The sequence below is a fragment of the Dipodomys merriami genome, unplaced genomic scaffold (assembly GCF_024711535.1).
Source record: "Dipodomys merriami isolate MVZ:Mamm:240054 unplaced genomic scaffold, mDipMer1.0.p SCAF_17, whole genome shotgun sequence".
Taxonomy (NCBI): Eukaryota; Metazoa; Chordata; class Mammalia; order Rodentia; family Heteromyidae; genus Dipodomys; species Dipodomys merriami.
In genome coordinates this window covers 26,281,158-26,300,593 of record NW_027203048.1, presented here as the reverse complement: position 1 = coordinate 26,300,593, position 19,436 = coordinate 26,281,158, and the positions used below count along the sequence as shown (strand labels likewise).

The following is a 19,436-nucleotide window of genomic DNA, read 5'->3' as shown; positions in this document are numbered from 1 at the left end:
TTTCCCCCTAGTGTACACTGCATAACTCTAGCCAACCTTCTTTGGTTAAGCTGTCGCCCTGGGACTTGAACTCTGGGTCTGGGTGCTATCCCTGAGCTTTTGTGCTCAAGGCTAGTGCCACTACCACTTGAACCTTTTTTGGTGGTTAATTGTAGGTAAGAGTGTCATAGACTTTCCTGTCCAGGCTGGCTTTGAACTATAATCCTTAGATCTCAGCCTCATAAGTAGCTAGGATTACATCATGAGCCACTGGCACCAGCTAAGGTGTACGTTTTTTAGAGCAGGGCCTATATAGTTCTCTAACTTCTTCATATCCCAAAGCAACTACTACATCTTGCCCGGCAAGATGTAGTAGACATAATAGATATTGGAATTTAGCCATACCTAAATGTAAAGAGACACATATTAACCACATAGTTAAGAGAAAAAGCAGAACATTATCTGAATCAATTTCCTATTCACTTAGCTACTTATTTGGTTCTCTAACGCTTCTTTGTTTGTCTGTTGGTCATGGTCCTGAGCGCTGTCCCTCAGCTCTTCAGCTCAAGGCTAGTGCTCTACCACTTGAGCCACAGCGCCACTTCTGGCTTTTTTCTGCTTATGTGGTGCTGAGGGTGCCTCATGCATGTAAGGCAAGCACTCTACCACTGAGCCACCTTCCCAGCCCCTAAAGCTTTTTCATATTTTTTTCCCCTTTACTTCTACAGACATCAACTTCTGAGAATCAGCACTGGTTCAGAACCAAAATGTTTCTGACAAAGACTTTAGTATAAGATTGTATAGTTTTTTTAAAGTCATGGAAACTCATCAAAGCAGCAATACTTGAAAAACCTACTTTAAATACTACTCATCTATTAACTATAAGCAGGAAATTTTTCACTAGTAATTTTTATTTGCTTAAAAATATAGAAAATCTAAAAAGGCTGATTTATTAGATTCTTAAATTAAAATCCCTTACATCTAACCTATAAAAGAATCATTTCAAAATATTTTGATGTAAGGAGTGGTAAACTTTGTTTCAGTGATGAGTTTGAAAGCATTTTATGCTTTGCAGGCCAGGAGGAAAAACCAAAGATATAAATGTAAGTATCTGTTGTAACTAATTAAATTCTATTATTGAAGCAAAGTTTTATGTCTCAAAATATAATTGTTGCTTTGTTTTTTCCCAGGAGTTTGTAAATATAAAGTGGTGTTTAGATCATGGGACCTATAAAATAAGGCAAAGATTATATTCAGATCACTCCCAAGAAATTAAATGCTATTATCAAGGAAAAATATACATAACAAGTAATGAAGAGGAAGCATAAAACTGTATTGATGTATAAATCTATTTGGTAAAAAACATATGTACATGTATTATGCATATATCTATACATGTATGTAAACATATCTACTTATACATGAAGCACAGTAAGTCATCAAAAGTATTCTACAATATTAAAATAGAGTTATAGGGATTATGAGTACTATTTCTTTTATGAATGATTTTGTTTTCCAAGTCTGCTACAGTTAACACATAATTTATAATAAAAAACAATTATTTTTATCTGTCTTTTCCTGATTTAAAAGATCAGTATTCATACATACCTTTGAGGGTTCGCACTTGGTTCTGCTTGAGAACAGAGCTTAAGTACTGAGGTGAGAAAGAACTACTGAAAAATAGAAAGATAAATGTGCTTATAAAAAATCTTTATTTCACAAATGGGAGCTAACACAGCTTATACCAAAAAACATGAACTAGTTTTTATCTTGCTTTCTTTGTTAATAATACTCAGTTTAGGAGTATTTCTACCAAAGCAGAAAGTGCTCAAGGACCAAGATTAAATCGTATATTTTTGGTCATTCTAGGCAAAAAATTAATCTATTCATTTCTTCATCTATAAAATAGAGCTAACTATATCTCTCATATGGGGTTGCTGGGCTAATTAAACAATAATAATGTTTCAAATGCCTGTAACAATAAGCAATATATAATAGTTATTATTTGGCTTTGATAGATATTTGGATTTTTAGATATTTAAGTCTGATGTGATATTAAGAAAGTTATTACCATAGAAATCAAAGAATTTATCAAAACAAGTATTTAAAGAAGACTATAGAAATCAAAGAATTTATCAAAACAAGTATTTAAAGAAGACTATATAGTAATAGTGGCAATAAACTTTAGTTCCTCATTTTGTTGTGTTTTGCCTTTTCAAGTAAGAAATTAAAACATTTAAGAAAAATTACTTTCATTCTTTGGAATCTGTGACATGGTAAAAGGAAATCTGTTTTGTTAATGCAATTAAAATTTTATTTCTGCCAAGTGCTGGTGGCTCACGCCTGTAATCCTAGCTACTAAGGAAGCTGAGATCTGAGGATCACGATTCAAAGCCAGCCCAGGCAGGAAAGTTCGTGAGCCTTTTATCTCTAACCACCAGAACTTGAGCTGAAGAACTCAGGGACAGTGCCCAGGCCCAGAGTTCAAGCCCCATGACCAACCAAAAAAAAAATTATTTCCTAGACCAGGTGTGACAGCATGCAGGTGGTGGAGGCAGAAGGCTCACAGACTAAGGCCGGCCATGTCAAAAGCATAAAACCACATTTGGAAAAAAAACAAAAACAAAAAACTAAACTGCAAAAGAGACTGAGGTGTATGGCTCAAGTGATAAGATGCTTGCTTAACTAAATAAAACAAAAGTTTAGTCCTCAAGTGCTACCAAAAAAGAAAGAGCGTCTTAAGAATGCTTTAAAATTCAAATCAACCATAGTATGAAATACTGTTATCAATGTAGCTGACATATCACTATGACATTCTCCTGCATGAGTCGGGAATTTTTTGGGGGGGAGAGGGGCAGGGTCCGGTCGAGGGGCCTGAACTCTGGGCCTGGGCGCTGTCCCTCAGCACTTCAGCAAGGCTAACGCTACTACCAGTTGAGACACAGCGCCACTTCCGGCTTTTTTCTTTTTGTTTATGTGGTGCTGGGGAATCAAACCCAGGGCCTCATGCATGCAAGACAAGTGTTCTATCACTGAGCCACCTTCCCAGCCCCATCAATGGATATCTTATAGGTCTCAACCTCCTGAGTAGCTGAATTACAGACAGGCATGAACCACTAGCATCCAGCTTATATGACAACCTTTTGATAACTGAAATTATACATTTTGTTTATAGCTCAGTTATATTATAGTGACTTCATTTCTGAGAATTCTCAACTACTCATTTTCTCAACTACTTATTTTCCAGAAACACAAGTTAAAGCATGAATAAGACTGTCTTTGGTTAATGTTATCCATAAATCTCTATACAAAAAAAAAATTCCTACTTGTCTAGTTTCTCCATTTCACACAGTAAATCTTCTAAATCTTCACTAACAGTTACATGGTAGACTCTTACCTTTGTAAAGAGGAAGGTTGCTTCTTCAGTGCCTGCACAAGATTGGGTTTGTATTCTGGATCAACACACCATAAGGAACCTTTTCCATTTACCTAGAATAAAATGCACAATAATTTATTATCTGTCAAAGTAACTTTGATACGTATATAATTAGTGTCATACTTTCAATAAATGTGTAAAAAATCGCTCACATATCTTCTAGGATAATACAAAAGTTGAAATGGGCTTGCAATGCAGCATGTGATTTATGAAACTTCCTTATAAGATTACAGAGGTTCAAACTAATAATATCTAGGGTTGTATGTATGTGTGTGTGTGTGTGTTGGTGCTGGAGCTTGAACTTAAGGGACGAGGCATTGTCCTAGAGCTTTTTTGCTCAATCTACCATATAAACTACAGCTCTAGTTCCAGGTTTTTTGTTTTTTTTTTTTGGTAGTTAGAGACAAGTCTCACAGACTTTCCAGCTCTGGGCTGGCTTCAAACCTCAATCCTCAGACTTCAGCCTCCTGAGTAGCTAGGATTACAGGCATGACTCACCAGTGCTCTACCTAACATCTAGTTTTATATTACACTTTTGTACTACAAAAATCTTTTCTTAAAAATTCAAATTACTGGGCTGGGAAGGTGGCTCAGTGGTAGAGCACTTGCCTTGCATGCCTGAGGCCCTGGGTTCCATTCCTCAGCACCACGTAAGCAAAAAGAAAAAGCCGAAAGTGGTGCTGTGGCTCAAGTGTAGAGTGCTAGCCTTGAGCTGAAGAGCTGAGGGACAGTGTCCAGGCCCAGAGTTCAAGCCCCACGACCAGACCCCCCCCCAAAAAAAAAATTCAAATTACACATTACAACTGCAATGACAATTCTTTGAAAACAAGAAAACATACTTGTTCCTCTATGCATTTTTTGCTTGTATAAATGTAAGATATATTAATATGATATCTTCAGACTAGTCCCTTGCTTAAACCATTTTTAAGGTACTATTAGTCTATTATTGATACTCTTACCCTTGAGATAGTGTTATATAATTTTTATAGAAGAATGGCCCAATGGAAAAAAAGTGGTTCTACAAATTTAAAACTGAGATCCTAATCACTGCTTACTGATTTGCTATTTAATTTCTGAGAGTCAACCTCTCATTCATATTTGATCTACAAAATAAAATACCAACTCAGGCCACTTCACTGACTTGTAATGAGATTCAAATAAAGTAATTTATATTCAAGTGACACAGTTGCAAAATAAATGGAGGCTAAGCAGCTATTCTAAAATCAGCATACGGTACTGTTTAGTGAATGTTGGCTGAATAACAGTATAGTTTTATTCCTTTACTCCCAAGATATGAGGGGGTGAATGAAACTAACAATAGGAACAAAAAATAATTTTGAATAAAACATAGATGTTAGATGGTAAAGAAAAATAATGCAATAAATTCAGAAAGAAGAAACTCCCTAACCTGTGGAATGGTAGAGGCAAGGAAGGCATTTTTGTTCATCCTACTACTAGTGTCCTATCACGCTGTCATATGAAAAAAGTGCTAGATTAGCAGGTGAACCTACTGTCATTCAGTGACAAGATATCACAAAAACTATTCCACAAAGCATTTGACACTATAAATTTTTTCTAAGAAAAGTAAAATACACATTTTTGGGCGAAGAGATGAAACTTCTAGTCTTTTGGCCCAAATGATAAAATATGTTTTAGTGATAAAGAAACAAAACGTTAGACTGTTAGACATCAACAACTTCCTTTGCCTCAAAGTCAACTTAATCTTATACATAATAGATATGGATGAATTATTTTTCATATACTGACCAAATAATTGTTTTAATTATTCTGTCCATGTTCTACATTGTTATTATAGAGATTACACTCGTATAAGCTGTTTAGTTTGAGTCTATGTTTCAGATTTTACTGTGAGGTAAATGCAAATTGTTTTGATCACAGATTTGCTAGTTCAAGGAAATTAGCAAATTGCAAGAAACGGTATTGAAAACTTGCAGTTTCAGCACAGTAAGTATCCTGAAATGGTCTAAGTAACAGTCTGGTTTATGTTATCATGGCACGCCTTTCTTTCACTGGGTCTGTTCATGATCTATCAGTAAAAAGAGATAAAAAACCATGTGTTTTTACTAAGCTATGTTGGAGTACATGCAAACAAGAACTTATTTTTAACTTTAAATCTTTGTGTCTCTAGTGCTGTGTTTAAATGATGGAACACAAATAAGAGTTTTAGAACTATGTTTTTAAACTAAATTTGTCTTGTAAGAAATAAATCTTGTAGTTCAACATAAACAGGAAACATGCATTCCCTAATTTGCTATTCTGCATGCTAAGTAGACTTACATGGAAGAAAATCATTGAAATGGTTTTAAGGAAATAAGGAGTAAAGGGGTGATGAAAGAGTGACACTGTTCAAGATTTACTGTACTCATATACTACTTTATGGAATGGCAACTCCTTTGTACAAGTGCTTAAAGATAAAATAAAATTTAAGGGGCTGGGAAGGTGGCTCAGTGGTAGAGTGCTTGCCTTGCATGTATGAGGCCCTGGGTTCAATTCCTCAGCACCACATAAGCAGAAAAAGCCAGAAGTGGCGTTGTAGCCCCACAACCGACCAAAAAATAAATAAATAAAAAATAAAATAAAATAAAATTTAAAAACAAACTTTTTTTTTTCTTTTTGGTTAGTTGTAAGGTTTGAACTCTGGGCCTGGTTGCTGTCCCTCAACTCTTCAGCTCAAGGCTAGCACTCTACCACTTGAGCCACAGTGCCACTTCCTGTTTTCTGGTGGCTAATTGGAGATAAGAGTCTCAAGGACTTTCCTGCCTGGGCTGGCTTTGAACCACAATCCTCAGATCTCAGTCTCTTGAGTAGCTAGGATTACAGGCGTGAACCACAGGCACCCAACTACAAACATTTATTTTGATAAAAACAAATGAGCAATATTATGAAGGCTAAACTTTAATGCTTTATCTTAATGGAATTTTAGAGACAACACAATGTTTACCAGTCTTGAAATACGAGTTCTTGTCTTATACATTTAAAAAATTATTATTATTATTATTAAAATGTTAGGAGTTTGCCATTTTGTAAGTCTTGTAATGAGTACAATTTGGCAGGTGGGGGGGGAGAGAAGGGGGCTGGGGGGTTGGTCATGGGGCCTCAACTCTGGGCCTGGGTGCTGTCCCTGAACCCAGGGCCTCATGCATATGAGGCAAGCACTGTACCACTGAGCCTCCTTCCCAGCCCCATAAGTACAATTTTTTTGGACAATGTCATCTCTTCCTTTGCTTTTGCCTTGTACATTTTAAGAGTTGTCTGCCTTGTCTCTCTTTAGTGGCTTTTATAATCACTAATAACTGATTAAAATTGCACTAATTGGTTCCATATTTTCAGACTCAAATCTCAGTCAAAATGTTTTTGTTGCATTTAGTCAACAAAACTGGAAGAACCAGATATAAGATTTGAATGTTGGACAGATGTAGTTCAGTGTTAAGGTGTTTGCCTAGAATGTGCTAGGACATAGTGTTAATCACCTGTTTAAAAAAATAAAAGATGTTAATGTTTTTTTGAAGCAGGATATGTGGCCTGAACTTGCCATGTACTCCAGGCAGGCCTTATACTCATCATCTTCCTGCCTCAACCAACCAAGTGCTGGTATCATAAGTGTGTACTTCCATGTCCAGCAGGAGGCCAATGTCTAAATTACAAAACTAAAACTAAACCAAAGAGTACCATGTCTACTTTCCATAATTTTTAAATCCTAAGACAGACAAATAATAAATGAAGACTTTCACATGTCTTTTAAGAAGAAATTGGTACAAATGAGAAAGAGAAAACCCCAATGAATCAGCAGCATTATCAATTAGTTGGTAGGATTACTACTTTAGTTTGATCTACACCTTGCCATCTTACGCTCTTTTGTGAATTATCATCTCTGTAACAACCAATTATGAAAAAAGTCCTGTCAAGTTTATAAAATTCAACTCCAATATTTACTCAAGGTAAATATTATAAAAGTATTTACCTCCCATAGATTAAAAGAAAAATAGTGTCATTCTGAAGTACTGACTCAAAGTTTCATAAATAAAAAGATACACACTGTATTTTTTATTGTATTTCAATGTTTTTGTCTAACTCTCAGACATTTAGGTAAATTGCTGTATTATTATTATTATTATTTTTTGGTCAGTCGTGGGGCTTGAACTCTGGACTTGGACGCTGTCCCTGCGCTCTTCAGCTCAAGGCGAGCGCTCCACACTTCCGGTTTTCTAGTGGTTTATTGGATATGAGTGTCTCACGGACTTTCCTGCCCAGGCTGGCTTTGAACAATGATCCTCAGATCTCAGCCTCCTGAGTAGCTAGGATTACAGGAGTGAGCCACCAGCACCCAGCCCGCTATATTAATTTTTATGAACATCACCATCTATACGTTACTTCCCTCCTACTCTGACTTGTGGTCCTTGAGGTCATTTCTTTTTGTTGTTGTTCTTATAAACTTCACACTGAAAATCCTACATGAATTCTCACTTGCTTGTTTGACTTTTTTCCTGAGCCTATAATTTCTAGTCATATTATTGCAGTGGTAAATATACATATTAAAATACTTGCTACATGCTCTCATTTGTCTTTCAAAATTATGATATATATATATTCTGCCCACTAGCAGTATTTTTCCCTATTAATTTTCCAGACTTTGATGAGTACTGGGCAATATCTTTAGTTTTCAATCTGATGCAAAGCAGTGTTTCACTGTAACCTACGTTTTTTGTTTCTTTTGTTGGTAATGGGGCTTGAACTCTGGGCCTGGGCACTGTCCCCTCAGCTCTTCAGCTCAAGGCAAGCGTTCTAACCACTTGAGCCATAGTGTCACTCTGGTTTTCTGATGGTTAATTAGAGATAAAGAGTCTCACACTCTTCTTGCCAGGTCTGGCTCTGAACCGTGATCCTCGGCTCTCAGCCTCCTGAGTAGCTAGCTATTACAGACATGAGTCACCGGCACACGGCTTCTACATTTCTTTATTATGAATTAAAGATCTTATCTATAGGTCTCTAATTATTTTTTGTCATATAAATTAAGAGATATTGGGGCTGGGAAGGTGGCTCAGTGGTAGAGTGCTTGCCTTGCATGCATGAGGCCCCAGGTTCGATTCCTTAGTACCATATAAGCAGCAAAAGCCAGATGTGACGCTGTGGCTCAAGTGGTAGAGTGTTAGCCTTGAACTGAAGAGCTGAGGGACAGTGCCCAGGCCCAGAGTTCAGGCCCCACAACTGGCAAAAAAAAAAAAAAAAAAGAGAGAGAGAGAGAGAGAGATTTATCTAGCTATATTTTTAAGTAAATTTGCTACAAAATAATTTTTATTTTGGAGTATAAACATTCCTGAGATTCATGTACTTTACTATTTTGCTATAAAGTCCTAACTAAACTTCTATTGGAAGTATTATACTAGTTGCAATTGAGTAGTTAACATTATCAGCAATAATAATATTACTGCTAATACTTCGTAGTTTATATGTTATATACTAGAAATATCCTATTTTATTAATTCACTGACTATATATAATAACTCTATGAGGTAAGTATGGTTATAACCATGCTTCTTTTATAGATAAAGTCATTTAGAGAGAATTATGTTTTGCCCAAGTTCATGCATCTAGCAAGTACAAGAGTTGGAATTTTCCCTTAGTCTTTTACTAGAATTTGTACTCTTGACCATTACACTATACAAATATAAAAGATCAAGAGGGAAAAAGTTGTTTTTATAAAAGTCTAATAAGACTGACAAGCCTGCTAAAATTACCAAGGAATAAAAGCAAAAGGCATAGATAGATATTATTAGGAATGCAAAGTGGATGACAAATTTACATGGTGCAAAGAAAATATTATGAAGAACCTTATGAGACTATTTGAAAACTAGTTTTAGTGGTACGGGAATTGAAATTTGTAATTTTTGGACAAGTACTATTGAGCCATGACCCAGGTTGGATGTGTGAAAACTACTAAAATTAACAGTGTCTAGGAAAATATTACTTTGTAAACCTAAAGGAAAAATACAAAATTTTAAAGAATCCTATAATAACTGAAGAACTGAATCAAACCAGCCTTACTGTCTCCCTCCAAGAGGGCATCAAAGCTAGATAATTTCATAGTCAAGTTTTTCCCAGCAATCCCACTTTTCAAATAATTTAATGAATTAAGCTAATTTTAAAGTACTATTTATTATTTTTAAGTAGCTGTACAAAAGACTTACCATTCAACAAAGCAGTTTATAAACACAAGCATCTTGATCAATGTCACCCCATAATTAACCTAATTTTTGTTTATCAAAATTCAACAGAAGCTAAGCACCAATGGTTCACACCTGTAATCCTAGCTACTGTAATCCAGCTCAGGCAGGAAAGTCCATGAGACTCTTATCTCCAATAAACTATTCAGAAAAAGCCCAAAGTGGCACTGTGGCTCAGAGTACAAAGAGACTCACAGCTACAGGACCAGGAAAAAAAAAATTCAACAGATATCAAGCCAGAGTTGATCACAATCACAAGCTAGTCATACTCATGTGTATAAATGCAAAATCCCAAGCAAGATATTAGGAAACAGAATCTAGAAATGCATCTGCCAGGTATCAGTTCCAGACTGAATTATCCAGGGAATGTGAGATTGGCTTAATAATAATAAAAAAATTAAGTGTAATCTGCCATTCAGATTAAGAGAAAAATCAGCTAGGTGCCGATGGCTCATGCCTGTATAATCCTAGCTACTCAGGAGGCTGAGATCTGAGGATCACAGTTCAAAGCCAGCCCGGGCAGGAAAGTCCATGAGACTCTTATCTCCAATAAACCACTAGAAAAGCAGAAGTGCTGCTGTGGCTCAAGTGGTAGAGTGCTCGCCTTGAGCTGAAGAGTGCTGGGACAGCGCCCAGGCCCAGAGTTCAAGCCCCACGACTGACCAAAAAAAAAGAGAGAGAAAAATTATAGAACATCATTATGGATGTAGAATAAGCACCCATTCATAATAAACTGTAGCCTAAGGACAGAAGAAAACCTTGATCTGGTAAAGGGGCTCTCCAAAAACTCTACATTGGGGGGAGAGGGGGGAGTGTAGTTGAGGAGGTAGGAGGGAAGGGATGGTAGGGGAAAAACAAAGGAGGTGCCAACAATGCTGGATAAGAAACCTACTCATTACCTTGCTCATGTAACTGTAACCCCTCTGTACAGTATTTCCACAATAAACAACTTATTTTAGGGCTGGGAAGGTGGCTCAGTGGTAGAGTGCTTGCCTTGCATGCCTGAGGCCCTGGGTTCGATTCCTCAGTACCACATAAGCAAAATGAAAAAAGCCGGAAATGGCGTTGTGGCTCAAGTGGTAGAGCGCGAGCCTTGAGCTGAAGAGCTGAGGGACAGCGCCCAGGCCCAGAGTTCAGGCCCCACAACCGGACCCAAAAAAAACAAAACAAAACAAAACTTATTTAAAAAAAAAAAAAACTCCACAGCATACATCCATTTGTAACTCCAACATTATGCCCACTGTCACTACGACAGTTCATCATTTTATTGGAAGTCATAAACAGTAGAGTAAGGAATAAATTGAGCTTGGTACTGGTGGCTTATATCTATAATCCTGGCTTCTCAGAAGGCTGAGATCTTAAGTTTCTATTCCAAAAACAGCCTGACCAGGCAAAGTGTAAGACTCTTCCTATTAGCCAGCAAGAAAAAAAAAAGAAGTGGAGCTGTAGCTCAAGTGGTAGTATGCTAGGCTTGAGGGGGAAAAAGCGTAGGGATGCCACCAAGGCCCCGTGTTCAAGACTCAGAGCTGGTACACACAAGGAAAGGGGAAAACAAAACAATGTTAAGATTGTATATGTAATTCTAATAAAATTATTAGAATTAATACCTTAAGAGGGTTTCCTCAATATAAAATCATTACCCAAAATCTCAATTGTACTAAATTTTCAAGATCTTATTTTGGGGGGTCGGTCGTGGGGCTTGAACTCTGGACCTGGGAGCTGTCCCTCAGCTCTTCAGCTCAAGGTTAGCATTCTACCACTTGAGCCACAGTGCCACTTCCGGTTTTCTGGTGGTTAATGGAGATAAGAGTGTCATGGACTTTCCTTCCTGGGCTGACTTTGAACAGTGATCCTCAGATCCCAGCCTTCAGAGTAGCTAGGATTACAGGCATGAGCCACCAGCTCCCAACTCCAGATAATTTTTATAACATTAACTGTGAGTACAAAAATATGCATTAGGCTTCTGTAGTGACATACAGAAAATAAATATATGAAGAGAAATACCAGAGAAAAAGATGTCAGTTCTCCCCTAATTCATTTGTAGATAAACTACAGTACCAATCAGCTCCATTAGGCATTTGGTATAGAGATGTGGAAAAGTGGGAAACTATTACATTAATGATGATTCTAGAGTTTATATGGAATTGCAAATAATTACTAAGACACTTGTGAAGATGAACAGGGTGGGATGACTAGCCTTACAGTTAACAGCAACATTTTTGAAATTCTTCACCTTCCTTGAAGGTGCAAGGCATAACTGTAGTTTTTCCTCTGGCAAGGAATTCAGATGGTATTTAAGACAGTATTACCCTATTCTTCAAGCTATCACTTAAAAAATAAAGGAAAACCTCACTCATATTGTTTTAAAACATTCACTAATTTGACCTCAAAACTGAAGTTGAAACAATTTAGCACATTATTTATTGCTCTTCATATTCACCCTTAACCTATAGAAACCTGTCTAGTTTGTTTAAAAGAAACTATAAAAAGGAAAAGCAAAAGTAAAGACACATATAACCTCAATCATATCTTTTAAAATATTAATGTAAATGGTCCATACTTAAACTATACAGATTGTCAACCTGAATAAATATAAATAATATATTTTAAAACTTAGAAAAAAACACACAGAAACTTAAGACAGAACATAGGACATTAAAAATAATAATCCAGGTATCTATAAATAAATATCTAATTAGATAAAACATAATTCTGCTAGATTTTTGTCAATACTTAACAATTCTTTTTTTTTTTTTTTTGATTGGTCATGGGGCTTGAACTCTGGGCCTGGGCGCTGTCCTCAGCTCTTCAGCTCAAGGCTAGCACTCTATCACTTGAGCCACAGGGCCACTTCCAGTTTTCTGAGTGGTTTATTGGAGATAAGAGTCTCATGGACTTTCATGCCAGGCTGGCTTTGAATCATTATCCTCAGATATCAGCCTCCTAAGTAGCTAGGATTACAGGCATGAGCCACCAATGCCTGGCTACTTGACAAAATTTTTAAACATCTCAAATGAAAGCAAGTGATAATCTAATATTATTAGTCTCAAACTGAAGTTTTTGCCTCCCTTGATTGCCCCCCCCCCACCCCTTTTTCTTTGTTGTTTGTGGGGCCTGAACTCTGGGCCTGGGCACTGTCCCTCAGCTCTTCAGCTCAAGGCTAGCACTCTACCACTTTGAGCCACATAGCCACTTCCAGCTTTTTCTGCTTATGTGGGGCTCAGGAATCGAACCCAGGGCGCCTCATGCATGCAAGGCAAGCACTCTACCCCTGAGCCACCTTCCCAGTCCGATTTCCCAAATTTTAATGGTTCCATGTTAGTTACCCAATCAAACGTAGCAATGTTTATAAACACTGACCTTGCTGTGGCTTCTTTCCACTTTTTGAAAACATTTGTTTAAGGACAGATTATGTCGAACAGAATTCTTCCAGCCTGTTGGTGCAGTAGCAAAGTATGGGAAGCGATCCAGAATCCAGCTATAAATTTCTTTGACAGGCAAACATTTATTTGGAGAGTGTTCAATAGCCATATAAATGAGAAGACTAAAGGAGTATGGGGGCTTTGAAGTTGCTGATTTTTTTTCTGGGTTCTGGTAGCAAGATGGCCCAAAAGCTGGCACATCATCTCCCTCTATATCATACAATGGACTAACCATTGGAAGACCTTCACTTCCGAGGCTGAAGTTTGTTAGAAGATTAGTACTTTCATGAAGCCAGTTCAAATTTGTGAGTTCATCATCTGCTGACTCACTGCCTACCAGAGTGGCCTTTGGCCCAGCAGCATCAACAGCTTCGGGCAAGCTTCCCATTTGGTAAATTTGGCTTAGTCCTGCAATCTTTTCAGCTCCTGGAGTTTCAGCTCTCTTATCCGGAGTCATTCCAATTACTGGACCCATTTACTTGAATAGGTCTGCAAGGAAGGAAGGAATTATCAATCAATCAATGTAATATTTACAATTCTGAAGAAAGGATATACATACCTAAATATCCCCAAACTAAAGAAACTTTGCAATCAATTATACAATAGCTAAGCACAGTATTTGTTTTGTTGTTGTTGTTGTTTTTGGTCCGGTCGTGGGGCCTGAACTCTGGGCCTGGGCGCTGTCCCTCAGCTCTTCAGCTCAAGGCTAGTGCTCTACCACTTGAGCCACAGCGGCTTTTTTCATTTTGCTTATGTGGTGCTGAGGAATCGAACCCAGGGCCTCAGGCATGCAAAGCAAGCGCTCTACCAATGAGCCATCTTCCCAGCCCCTAAGCACAGTATTTGTATAATGAAGATACTAACAGTTTATAAAGAACCAAATTTAGTTCATATAATTTTAAACAACTATAAAATAAATGCAATTCTATAGCATTATAGACATGCAGACACTAACAAAATTAAATACCTAATAAAATACCTAGCCGTAGCTATCTTGTAAGTAGTGGCTATTATTATTTTTAAAAAATAGGTAATAGCTGGGCAGCAGTATAGCTCATGACTATCATCCTAGTTTTCTCAGGAGGCTGAGATCTGAGGATCAAGTTGGAAGCCAGCCCAGGCAGACAAATCTTCAAGAATTTTTTCTCCAATCAATCAGCAAAAAGCTGGAATTAGGGACTGGGAAGGTGGCTCAGTGGTAGAGTGCTTGCCTTGCATGCATGAGGCCCTGGGTTCAATTCCTCAGCACCACATAAGCAGAAAAAGCCAGAAGTGGCCCTATGGCTCAAGTGGTAGAGCGCTAGCCTTGAGCTGAAGAGCTGAGAGATAGTGCCCAGGCCCAGAGTTCAGGCCCATGACTGACCAAAAAAAAAAAAAAAGCCGGAATTAGAGGTGTGGCACAAGTAGTAGGTAAAGCAGAAGAGCCTCAGCTGTTAGTGAAAAAGCTAAATGAGAACTAAAAGATCTTGAGTTCAAGCCCCAGTATCAACACCAAAAACAAACAAACAAAAAAAGTAGTCTATGTCAGTACTTTATATATCTTAAGAAACCATATTTTACTATAGAAGTCATATACAGGACTCAATCTTGAAAATAATCAAGCCAGGTCCTGGTGGCTCACGCCTGCAATCATAGCCTGTAATCTCAGGAGGCTGAGCTCTGAGGACTGTGGTTCAAAGCCAGCCTGGGCAAGAAGGTCCATGAGACTCTTTTTTTTTTTTTTTTTTTTTTGTCGGTCGTGGGGCTTGAACTCTGGGCCTGGGCGCTGTCCCTCAGCTCTTCAGCTCAAGGCGAGCGCTCTACCACTTGAGCTACAGCGCCACTTCCGGTTTTCTGGTGGTTTATTGGAGATAGGAGTCTCACGGTCTCTCCTGCCCGGGCTGGCTTTGAACCGCGATCCTCAGATCTCAGCCTCCTGAGTAGCTAGGATTACAGGCGTGAGCCACCAGCGCCCGGCCCATCCATGAGACTCTTATCTCCAATAAACCACTAGAAAACCCGAAGTGGCGCTGTGGCTCAAGTGGTAGAGCATTCGCCTTGAGCTGAAGAACTGAGGGACAGCACCCAGGCCCAGAGTTCAAGCCCCACGACCAACCAAAAAAATAAATAAATAAAATAATCAAAATTGTAACATAGTTTAACCAATTAACAATTAATTTAGGTAAATCCTTTCTTCAAATAATATGTACTATAAAGATAAACCACTTAAAATATTTTGTACTGTTATCACACTAAAGAGATAATATTTCTTTTCAAATTATTTATCTGTAATTGACAAAGAGTAATTGCATTTATGAGATTCAATGTAATAAGGTACATGTACACTTTTGGGGATGATCAAATCAAGCTAATAAACATACTTATTTCTTTTTGTGTTGAAAGCACTTAAAAGGTACTGTAGCAATTTTGAATGACATATTACTAACTATAGCTGTGAAATAGATGACTAGCACTTATTGTTAGCTGAAACTTTGTACTATTTAACTAATACCTCCCTTTTCCCTATCCATTCTCTTTCAAATTATGCACACAGTACCTGCTAGCCCCATATTGCTTCCCACCTCTTAGAATACAAAAAGATAATACTTCTTATTCAAGAAATTTGTTATCAGCTAAATATTTACTTAATATTTTTCTCATAAATTCTAATAGTTTGAACTGTACATTTTTTTCATCTCATTGTGTGCTTATATTTCAAGGTTGAAATTCTCTTAGGAGGCTTGAACTATCACTATATGAATAAGAAAATAAAATGGTGCTTCTAATACTATCCCCTTTAACTTTTTTCTTAAATGATTTTTGTTTTGCTCTTAAAACATACCTAAAACTTACTATGGGAGAATAAATGACCAGAGAGGAAACTGACAACTTTAAAAACACAGACATATGGGACTGGGAAGGTAGATCAGTGGTAGAGTGCTTGCCTCACATGCATGAGGCCCTGGGTTCGATTCCTCAGCACCACATAAGCAGAAAAGGCCGGAAGTGGTACAGTGGTTCAAGTGGTAGAGTGCTAGCCTTGAGCTGAAGAGTTGAGGGACAGTGCCCAAGCCGCCCGGAGTTCAAGCCCCACGACCAACAAAAAAGAAAACACAGATATAAAAATCCAAATATATTTAACATATTCTCCTATGTAATTGACCAAGTTATTTATCTGACCACCAAAGTCTTCTGGTAGAAGTCCACAGATAAGGAATACAGTCTGAGCCTGACACCAGGTATAAAAGGGGTTAATTTCAGGACCGTGAGCTTGTCAGGCAGGTGTTCTACCACTTGAGACACACTCTCAACCCCTTTTCACTTCAGCAATTTTTCAGATAGGGTCTCATATTTTTGCCAGCAATCAACTGGGCATAATGATACATGTCTGTGGACCAGAGATGAACTGTCAGGCAGAGCCTGAGAGTAATGTACCTTGCCCCTGGAAATTATATGTCATGTAATTGCTGACAAAGAGACTTCAATGAGTTTACCTTCATCTAGCAGTGCTGAGACTTAGGCCCAGCACCCTGAGAAATGGGTAAATGTGTGGCTATAGAGCTATATCCCCCAGTCTAGAGGTAAGAAACAGCATTTCAACCTAGTTAACGTAATGCCTTGACTCAACAGTGAGGCTGCCTCAACTGAAGAATACAGATGATTAAAACTTCTAACATCCTCAGCACCACATAAACAGAAAAAGCCGGAACTGGCATTGTGGCTCAAGTGGTAGAGTGCTAGCCTTGAGCTGAAGAGCTGAGGGACAGCGCCCAGGCCCAGAGTTCAAGCCCCACAACCCACAAAAAAATAAATAAATAAGCTGGGCGCTGGTGGCTCAGGACTATAATCTTAACTACTCAGGAAGCTGAGATCTGAGGATCATGGTTCAAAGCCAGCCTGGGCAGGAAAGTCCATCAGACTCTCATCTCCAATAAACCACCAGAAAAACAGAAGTGGCGCTGTGGCTCAAGTGGTAGAATGCTAGCCTTGAGCTGAAGAGCTGAGGGACAACACCCAGGCCCAGAGCTCAAGTCCCATGACCGACAAAAAAAATTTTTTTTTAAGATAAATAAATAAATAAAACTTCTAACAAACGACTTGTCCTACAATATGTAAATCCTAATACAGAAATACAAAATGAGAAAACAAGATATTTCTCTTCCAAAAGTCAATTCCACAATAAAGTTCTTGAACAACAGTGAAGTGGATAAAATTTCAAGTAATAAACTCAAAAGTATAATGAAGAATAACTATTTAAAAGGACATGTACAAACAGCTGTATGTATGCAGCAAATACAATAAACACAGTTGGATGAACTCACAAGAAATCAAATAAACATCTGAATGAAATGAGGAAGACAATGCAGGACATAAAGAATATAACTTCTGCAGAAAGAAATCAAATTACAATCCTGGAAATAAAAAGCTCTGTAATTAACTTCCCTAAAAATTTTAATTAAAAGTCTTACTAGTAGAATGTAGCAAGATGAAAATTAGGTATCAGATAATCAGCAACAAATAGAAGAATATGATCAATTACATAAAGACAAAAATATTAAGAAAGGGGCTGGGAAGGTGGCTCAGTGGTAGAGCGCTTGCCTTGCATGCATGAGGCCCTGGGTTCGATTCCTCAGCACCACATAAGCAGAAAAAACAAAAGCCGGAAGTGGCTCTGTGGCTCAAGTAGTAGAGTGCTAGCCTTGAGCTGAAGAGCTGAGGGACAGCGCCCAGGCCCAGAGTTCAGGCCCCATGACCAGACCCCCCCCAAAAAAAAAAATATTAAGAAAATTTTTTTAAAAATAGGAAAATCCAAATAGAATACAGAAGAAATTTGAAAAGACCAAAGCTAGGAATCATGGGTACAAAAGAGAAGGAAACCAAAGGCACAGAAAACATAATTTAAAAAAACAAAAGTCAAAAAAAATCTCTATCTTAAGTCATCCAAGCAGGAGCCTTGCAGAAGCCAAAATAGGTAAGATCAGAAAAGAAACACTTTAGCTGGGCATCGATGGCTCATACCTGTAATTCTAACTACTACAGAGGCTGAGATCTGAGGATCACGGTTCAAAGCCAGCCCGGGCAGGAAAGTCCATCGCTCTTATCTCTAACCAACCAAAAACAAGAAGTGGCGAAAATGAGAAGTGGTGCGCTGTGGCTCAAGTGATAGAGTGCTAGCCTTGAGCTGAAGAACTGAGGGACAGTGCCCAGGCCCGGAGTTCAAGCCCCACGACCAACAAAAAGAAAAAAAAGAAAAAGAAAAGAAAAGAAACACTTTAGACATACTGTAATACACAACACTAATTATACTCCCCCACCTGAAAAATCGAAAGAATACTGAAAGCTCTGGGAAGCAAGTCTCATATAATGTCAAATCCACAAGAATAAAAACATATTTCTCAATAGGAATTCTAAGAGCCAGGAGAAGGCAAGGACCTGTGTCTCCTACCTATAATCCTAGCTACTCAGGAGGCTGAATCTGAGGATCGTGGTTCAAAGCCAGCCCAGGAAGAAAAAGTCCATTAGACTCTTATCTCCTATTAACCATCAAAAAGCCATAAGTAGAGCTGTGGCTCAAGTGGTAGAGTGCCAGCCTTGAGTGCGAAAGCCCATTCCCAGAGTTCAAATCTTAGTACCAGCATCAAAAAATAAATAAAAACAAGGAAAACACAGATAATATATTATAAGTTCTGAAAGAAAATAAGTACTTGTGAATCTAGATTAATGTGTCCATCAAAGTCATCTTTCATAATTGAAGAAATAGAAACATTCCACGACAAACAAAAACTAAAGGAATTTATGACCACTAAACCAGCACTATAGAAGACACTTGAAGATTAAATGTTCAAAATAAATCCCACTAGATAAGTAAATTAAGAAAAGATTAGAAAAGCACACATCATAAAAAATCAAAATGATAGAAAAATACAAAATGTACTAAATGTTTCATTGAGACTATTAAAGTTCTTGAAGTTTGATTAAAAACAGGGAAAAAAGGATGTCTAGATATACCTAGTTACAGATTCTAGACAGCTGTTTTAACTTCATCATTTCATGGTAATCTACTTCAACAGTTGCTAATGAAATTCCACTAATGTTTTCCCTAAATTTTTCTTTTTTATTAATCTCTCATTTCCGTTTTCTTGTCTGTATTGCATTCTGGCTTTCTTCAGATTTTCCTCTTATTACATCAGTTTTTCTTCAATCAATTCTATTTGTTTTTTAAATCTTTCCATTAAAACTTAAATTCCATGAGTTTTTATTTCTAAAACTTTTGATCCTTTTGCAAAGTATTTGTTCTTTTTCTCATATTTATGCCTTTCTATTTCACATTTGGGCATACCAAAATGTGAACTCCATAAGTCTGATTCAACTTATCTT

At 37.6% G+C, this 19,436-nt stretch overlaps 1 protein-coding gene across 5 annotated transcripts in view; it reads right to left on the bottom strand.

Moving 5' to 3' along the window:
* Foxn2 (forkhead box N2) overlaps nt 1–19,436 on the bottom strand; it is a 43,724-nt gene that overhangs the window by 6,525 nt on the left and 17,763 nt on the right. For 4 of the 5 annotated variants that reach the window (XM_070025549.1, XM_070025553.1, XM_070025550.1 and 1 more), the window contains 3 exons: nt 13,018–13,568; nt 3,377–3,468; nt 1,588–1,652 (listed from right to left, as the gene is read on the bottom strand). In XM_070025549.1, the coding sequence (XP_069881650.1) occupies nt 1,588–1,652; nt 3,377–3,468; nt 13,018–13,554 (694 nt within the window). In that variant the 5' untranslated portion in view covers nt 13,555–13,568. The remainder of the gene's footprint in view (nt 1–1,587; nt 1,653–3,376; nt 3,469–13,017; nt 13,569–19,436) is intronic. The other variant, XM_070025555.1, reaches the window with a different exon arrangement.